The sequence below is a fragment of the Trichoplax adhaerens genome, genomic scaffold (genome assembly GCF_000150275.1).
Source record: "Trichoplax adhaerens TRIADscaffold_1 genomic scaffold, whole genome shotgun sequence".
Lineage (NCBI taxonomy): Eukaryota > Metazoa > Placozoa > Uniplacotomia > Trichoplacea > Trichoplacidae > Trichoplax > Trichoplax adhaerens.
Window position 1 is genome coordinate 2975104 of NW_002060943.1, and position 8198 is coordinate 2983301.

An 8198-nucleotide genomic window follows, 5' to 3' on the forward strand; every position below is an offset into this window, starting at 1 on the left:
TTCTCACTTTTTATGTACACAATAAATCACTCTTATTCGCTAATAAACTTTAAAATGTATTTAATTTGAAGTAGTTACAGGTGCTAAGTTAGTAAAATTCTACTATCACCATTTAAGATTTATTTTCTCTTGAAGGGATTCAGTCTAACCTTATATCGAATCGAATCAATTGTTCTCAGTGGATTAAAGACCTTGCCAATAAGAACATCCCATCATTACGGATCGCATAAAATAATTCCTTAGTCTAGATATTGAGGTTTCTAGTGGTACAAATGGCTGATATATAATGATAGCTTGTAGTAAGTCTACTCAAAAAGAAGAAATGATGAGCGAACGGTTATAAAAAACTGTCCGAATTAACTCGACAATCCAGAACGTTGATAATCCCTGGGGGATTAATTAAGGACGCCATTTTATTGTAGTTCTTGCCGCGCATCTATACAATCCGTCCCTTTTATTAGATAATAGTAACATTTCGTAGTTCTATCAGCAGTCCTAATAGATTATTTTGATTATAATTTCGAATCAACTAATTTATTTTGTAGGTAGACTTCCTCTTAACTTTAGACAAGATAAACGCGTACATCTTCTCAATCTACGATATCTTCATTTAATTCTATAATCAGGTGTCACAACCACGTTTTTGTGACACAGGATCTCTACTTATCGTGTAAAACTTAGCTAAGTACGGTACAATCCCGACACTGAACAAGTGCTACTGGAACTACGCTTCCTATTAGAACACTAACTTCTCGGGTGTGGGACTACACTTCTTTGACCGTCACTAGGTTACTCGATTACACAAGTAGTTGAGCGTAGGCTTTTGAACAGATAACTATCACTACAGTTTATTCTTTTCTATGCCTTTCTCCTCGTCCACATGGCATCATAGTTAGCCTTTATATACTTTCTAAGATATTTACTATTTACATTAATCTCACGTAGGAGATCTCACAACCATAACCTCCTATCCAGTAATAATCTTACAACACGACTACAAATCGTGTCAGCATAAACAACTCTCTAACACAAAGGTTGCACATCATCAAGATTTATATTTATCTAGTCTATCCTCCTATTCGAATACATACAAAATAACTAAGGACAGTTGATCATCAAAACACCTTACTAACAAACATCATAACACATCAATTTCCATCAATAACAAACACCATAACACTTCTAACTCATCACGGCAAAAAGGTACCGTGACATCAGGATAGATAAACTAATACTTGCCCGAATTTATTTATTTCATGTGTTTACATATTCTATTCAGATTACTTTGCAATCGATTTGATTTTTAATTTGCACTATGCTGATAGGATAGTCTACTGGGCACAGTCAAATTGGGCTACAATTTCATCTCTTTCTCTAGACTACTCTTGATATTATGATTATATTAGGTGATCGAGTTATTCACTTGTAATGCAGCTGTCTTATTCGAGTTATTACCCTCAAACGCTTGTTCTATTTATAGGATAATTCATCAGGTAATCAAGGTTAGGGTTAGCGTTAGGGTTAGCGTTATTACCATACATCTAGTTGTTTTATGTTATTTGTGTCCTTATCTAATAAGTGGAGCACAAAATAATGGATTTCATGTTGCGGAGAATTGAAATTTTACAGGCTAGCTTACGCATATAATTATATAGAAATTATGAATGAAAACTATACAAACCGGTGCTGTTTATCTTCATTACTTTAAATATCGTATTATTTACACCTTCTACCATGATCGTGATAATTTACTGTAAAAAAAAGTATGCTTTAATGATATATAATAAATCTTAAATGAGAACTTGTTGTGCTAGAGATAAATTAAAATATTACGAAATGATACAAATTTCCTATTGTAATCGCGAAAAACATACCTGATGCATGAAATTAATCGCGAGCACTTCCCTTTTTTTATTTAATCATGTAAAACTAATACAGTATTCATGCTTCAAAGCTTTTATGATGATAATTGAAATTTGTTAATGCCACTCGATTAAACGAAATAATGAGCTATTAAAAACAAAATATGATAAATAAATAAGGCTGCTCATATAATAGTGAGAACAACAACTACATAATACCAATTTGCTAATAGCGATAATGGAATAGGAATATCCCTGTAAATAGAACAGTAAATATAAAATTATCTTCATGGCTACATTTCATCATTTCATCGGCATAACAGTTAAATAAAGTTTTAAAATTCGTACTACTACTTACATAAATACAGCAGCAGCAGAATGAAAAAATTACCATACTATTACAACATCTTAAATTACTACATGCAAAAAGTAAAGCAAAAAGCTGTCATGTGGTCTTACATCCCTATATGGTCTTAAACATAGCGAACTTGTATACTGTTACAGCGAACATTCGATATAGGGTAAGTAAGAGTAAGTTGACGACATAATTTGGAGCTGTTTCAATGTGATTTCTCAAGATTAAAAAAACTCTATCCCACAGTAAACAAACAGGAACAGAGATCCAAATAATCCACTTAAAAATTTTAATTGAACAACATTTGATAGCATGTACAGCCCATTTTAGGACAACAACGGATGTCTTACCTTGGGATACACCATGACTACTAACATTACGAGAGCAGCATAGATCCATTGAACGAGTTAATCCAATACTCTAATAAAATAGAATTATTACTAACAGAAGATAACCCGAATGTTATATCGATATTTTCAACGTCTATGAGTTATTGAGATTCGTTAATAGCTACGTATATAATGTCAAATTTAAATATTATATTACCTGTTTAGAAATTTTACTTCTCGATAATTGACGTGGTATCTCTAATTCTGTCGCATTTTTTACTACATTTTTTTTGGTAAATAATGGAACATTCTTATAAATCCAACCAGAAGACAGAAAATAATAAGCGGACGGCAACAAAAAACTTTCGTAAGAAACGGTAAAAATCCCTAAGGACGCCATTTTATGTACTTTTCTTGGCGCATCTGTGCAATTCGTTCATTCTATTAGATAGGAACAACATTTTACAATTCTGTTAGCAGTCCTATTTGGTTATTATTATAATTATCGCATTAATTTATTCATTTCTGTAATAAAGTGTCTATCGAAACGCAACGACTTCCACAACTTGAAGGAAAATCACTTTATTACAATAATTACGTCTTCTACCAAGGACTAGATTATCTATGGCTACTCTATCTTCGGAGATAAAATCTCCTGCTTATATACAATTGTGTACAGAGTATCTTCGTGACACATAAATCGTTATCTACCTTAATAAGGCTAACATCACACCTCTAGCGTACCTGGAGGTGCCAAACAGTATGACTAATAACTTTCACAATCCGTATTGCAATTACTAATACAAATCCTCACATATTTAATCTCACTCTACGATCTAGCACCTATACAAGTGTATCTAACTTAATTAGCCTAGTAATTACGTCATGCACGATATTCACACATACTGTATATAATCTTAAGCTATATTTGGGCTGCACTACATTCGCCCCTTCTAGAATTAAGCCATTTGCAAAATAAGTAATTCTAAACAATATAATCATCGAAATCACTCCAATCTAGACAGCGCATCAGCATTACCATTAACAATTCCTTTACGATACTGTATCCTAATTTTAAATTGGGAGATAAACATGGACCACCGCATCAAGCGTTGATTGCTATTTCTCATTTTATACAGCCATAGTAATGGCTTATGGTCCGTTTGCAATGTGAATTCTCTCCCATCTAAGTAAACATAAAATATCTGTAAAGCATACACAACAGCTAAACATTCTTTTTCTATCACTGAATAATTTCTCTTGACAAGGCCTTTCCTGACAGGTATCCTCCCAGCGAGATTCCCCAATGTTCTTCAGGTAATTCTGCAGCTCGCGCTTGCACTTCAAATACTTTTAAGAATGCTTCCAGCTCATTAGAGTCCTTCATTTTCTTTAATCCTAAATTCTTTGTCCTTGGTTCTTGCGGCCTAACCACTCGGCCTAATACTTGTGTCAGCATTTCCACAGCTTGAGATAAGGATGAATCTTTTGGCTGAACTTCTGATTTTCCCTGGAGGATCTCGTTCATAAGCTTAATGCTAATTTCTTCCTTCTTTTTCAGGCCTGAGATGTCAATTTTCAGCTTGTCAGCTTCTTCTTACAATTCTTCCAGCTTCATCTGGGAGATCTTAAAACATTCTTCGCCTGTACTTGCAGATGCCATAGCTTCTTTCGTAATTACCCTACTCGCAGCGCCAAATGTAATAAAGTGTCTATCGAAACGCAACGACTTCCACAACTTGAAGGAAAATCACTTTATTACAATAATTACGTCTTCTACCAAGGACTAGATTATCTATGGCTACTCTGTCTTCGGAGATAAAATCTCCTGCTTATATACAATTGTGTACAGAGTATCTTCGTGACACATAAATCGTTATCTACCTTAATAAGGCTAACATCACACCTCTAGCGTACCTGGAGGTGCCAAACAGTATGACTAATAACTTTTACAATCCGTATTGCAATTACTAATACAAATCCTCACATATTTAATCTCACTCTACGATCTAGCACCTATACAAGTGTATCTATCTTAATTAGCCTAGTAATTACGTCATGCACGATATTCACACATACTGTATATAATCTTAAGCTATATTTGGGCTGCACTACAATTTCGTAGCCAGACTTCTTATTGACTTTAGACGAAATTCTTCAATCTACGGTATCTTCATTTAATTCTCTGATCAGGATATGAAGCTTTACTGGTCCAAATTCATTTATTTCATACGTTCACATATTCTATTCAGATTATTTTGCGATTGAATTTTATTTCAGTTTGACTTGATTTATGGTATGTTGATAGGATAGTTTATTAGGCACAGTCAAATATCCCTACAATTTTATCTCTTTCGTCAGACCATTTTCGCATTATAATTGTATTAGGTAATCGAGTAGTTCACTTGCAGTGCGCTGTCGTATCCAAGTTATTACTACCAAATCCTCGTTCTATATGTAGGATAATTTATAGGGCAGTTAAATAGAGATACTATTTTATTTTATTGGACTAAGATGTGCATACTTTACTCTCTTTGAATTAAATGAGTTAGGGGTAAACGCTTAAATAAGTCTATTACTTAATTTATCTACAGGACTGGCTTATTCTACACTGAACCAAACTCTGCATTGCACATTATAAAGTGTGTTGGCGGTACCCGAAGTTTATTTAAGTTAAATTACATATCGAGTTTTTAAAGAACGGAACATATAGTTAGTTTTGTTATAATTACTAGATTATATACGGTACTGTATTAACTCTGTAAGCTATTGAAGTAAAACATTTCCATGATCCATGCGGCACAATTAGTGATCGGCATGCGAATATAGAAAGTTTAAAACAATCAGTAATTGTGCTGTAAGCATTAAATGGTAAATTTAAATCTTTTGGGTGAGTATTTTATTGACTTATACCACAAAATCCGACTTGATCAGTGACATAAAATAGTCAAATGTTTAGTACCCTTATTACGGGAAGCGATTACAACAGAATTATTCCATCATTTCATATTTGACAGTATTGAATAGTAAAGATTAGAATTTTAATCGATGAAAATTATTAAACCACATGGGTTAATATGAAAAGTATACATACGCAAAAGATTAGGTCCATAAATCTTACTTAAAACAGAGACACTCTAATATTCATACGATATTATTTACAGCTTATTATAATATCGCCCATCTAGCTGCTTAAGGTTATTTGTATCTTATCTAATAAGTGCAGTATAAAAAATTGATTTTAAATTACGGGGAATTGAAATTTTGTAAGCTAGCTTACGCATATAATTACATAGTAATCTATAACGAAAATGATAATTAGCAATTATTCAAAGGTGATAATGTACAACAAATAATGAATTATGAACGTTTATACCATGTCATATATTACAATCAAGCCTCCTATGTTAATTACATTAATATTGATTAATTAATTAATTATAAAATTTGATTTTACCTGTCAAATAAGCAGTCATATAAACTATTGCGCATATTAAAGTAATAAAAAATATATTTTTAGAGATCTGGGCTGATGTTTCTAGGAGATACGACAAATTTAATAATATTTCAATTAAGATAAACATACGCACGCATGTGAAATTTAGTCGGTATCAGGATGCAGCCAAGATTGCTGCAATACTTTTGACCTTCATAATTTAAGAAACAGTAAGGCGTTGCCCCAATTAATGCTATGAGATGCAAAATGCACAAAAGCGTACATCTTATTTAGGCACATTTTAATGATAATAGAATGCGACAGAAAATTCTGTATCATATAAGGCAGATGTATGGTCGTTTTTGCTATATAAAATACTGACGTAAAATATCTTGAGAAATTTTGAATGATAACTAAATATATTGTTTGTATTCGGTACTTTAAATATCATACAATTTACACTTCCGACCCTGATCGAGATAATTTACTTTAAAAAATTTTGCTTTAATGATGCTTAAGAAATCTTTAATGAGAGTTTGTTGTGTTTGAGATAAATTAACATGTTACTAAATGATATAAATTTTTATACAGTCTACAGTATGATCATGACGTCAGCTAGGATAGGATCGGAGGTGTTAAGGATATTATGTTTAGCGAAGGATGATGGGATGGGCTGTTACTGGTGGAATAAAATTGCAGGTAGTTTAGTCTGAGATCTAGCAATGTACTTATTGCATTATCTAATTTTTACTACAGTATTTTCGACAATAAAATAAAGTCATAAACTGTTTCTATCCACAATGGCTAAAGTCAAATTACTAAGAGACTATCTTTAGAGTATAAATAGGAAAAGCAATGATTAAAAAAGCTTATCTTAATGATATACCAAAAATCTTCAATAAGAATTTGTTCTGTTAGTGGTAGATAGAGTTTATTAATAAACGATATAAACGTTTATATTATAACCATGAAAAAATTATTTACAGCATCAACTCTTTAGTAAATTTTTTTTTCTATCAAATCATATCGGGTTGGAATTGAATATCAGAGATTAGTAATGATAACTGAAAGTTGTTTCTGCCCATGGATCAAAATGAATATTGACTTAAAAACCAAAAGTTATAGACGAATAAGGCTGCATGTATAATAGTAAGAAAAACAACCACGTAAAACCAATTTGCTGATGGTGATATCGGAACGCTAATATTCCTGAAAACAGAATTTAAATAAAAAATCATCTCCTTCTCTACATATTCATCATTCGATAGTAAACTATTTAAATAATTGAACAGAACTTTAAAATATTGTTACTAGAAGCATTACAACGGGAACAGAATGAAAAAATTAGATTATTATTATAATATTTCAATCTGCTAAATCCATAAAGGAACGCAAACTAAATTGCTAGGTAGTCTAATATTATTATAAAGTCATAAATAGAGCGAACCTGTATTTCGTTACAGCGGACGTTCGATATAGAGCTAATACGAATATAGAATCGGCGATATATTTTAAAGCTGTTTCAAAGTGATTTATCAAGATAAAGAATCCCTATAGTCCAGTAGACAAATGAGAATAGTGATCAAAATAATCTATTTGAAATTTTAATCCAACAACATTTTGATAGCATCCACAATTCATCTTACGACAGCAATGGATGACTTACTTTAGGATTTAACATGACTATCAATATTATTAGAGCAACATAGATCCACTGGATGAGTTGATCCAATACTCTAACAAAACAGAAAAGTTATTAATTTTACTAACTTAAGAAAGCCCGAATGTTAGATCGATATTTTAAACGCCTTCTAACTACAAGTATTCGTCAGTAATTACAGGTATACGACGCCATATTTACGTATTATATTACCTATCTGGAAAATTTCCTTCTTGATATTCGACGTAGTGTGCATCTTTACTAGCATCTTCATCTCCAGTACAACTGCATGATATCTTGGAATTGGTCATCCTTTCTCGAATGTTGACTAGCATGCCACTCACTTATAAACCAATAGCCAAAATACAAATAAATAGAATCACTGGTTAGGATATACGTAAAGTTTGATAGATGTGGTCTCGCTAGATTTATTTAAGACTTCAATAAGGATACTTACTCCAGCTAGAAGCAGACATGCCATTTGTTAGATATGATAACGTTGTCGATAACACGATAAATAACCTGATAACTAAGGCTAGCCAAGCATATTGGGGGA

General features: G+C 32.2%; 3 protein-coding genes across 3 annotated transcripts in view; all 3 read right to left on the reverse strand.

Moving 5' to 3' along the window:
* TRIADDRAFT_51586 (uncharacterized protein) overlaps positions 1–2946 on the reverse strand; it is a gene marked incomplete at both ends in the record, with an annotated part of 11406 nt that extends 8460 nt beyond the window's left edge. The window contains 2 exons of the mRNA XM_002108520.1: positions 2568–2637; positions 2764–2946. Of these exons, the coding sequence (XP_002108556.1) occupies positions 2568–2637; positions 2764–2946 (253 nt within the window). The remainder of the gene's footprint in view (positions 1–2567; positions 2638–2763) is intronic.
* An 843-nt stretch (positions 2947–3789) lies between these two features.
* TRIADDRAFT_51587 (uncharacterized protein) lies at positions 3790–4209 on the reverse strand (the record flags this gene model as incomplete). The annotated part of the gene is made up of 2 exons (XM_002108521.1): positions 3790–4109; positions 4197–4209. The coding sequence occupies 2 exons, from the start codon at positions 4207–4209 to the stop codon at positions 3790–3792; spliced, it is 333 nt and encodes a 110-aa protein (XP_002108557.1).
* Positions 4210–7070: 2861 nt separating this feature from the next.
* Positions 7071–7953, reverse strand: TRIADDRAFT_51588 (uncharacterized protein; the record flags this gene model as incomplete). Its single annotated transcript, XM_002108522.1, has 4 exons — positions 7071–7191; positions 7430–7533; positions 7649–7718; positions 7856–7953. The coding sequence occupies 4 exons, from the start codon at positions 7951–7953 to the stop codon at positions 7071–7073; spliced, it is 393 nt and encodes a 130-aa protein (XP_002108558.1).
* Positions 7954–8198: the final 245 nt, after the last annotated feature.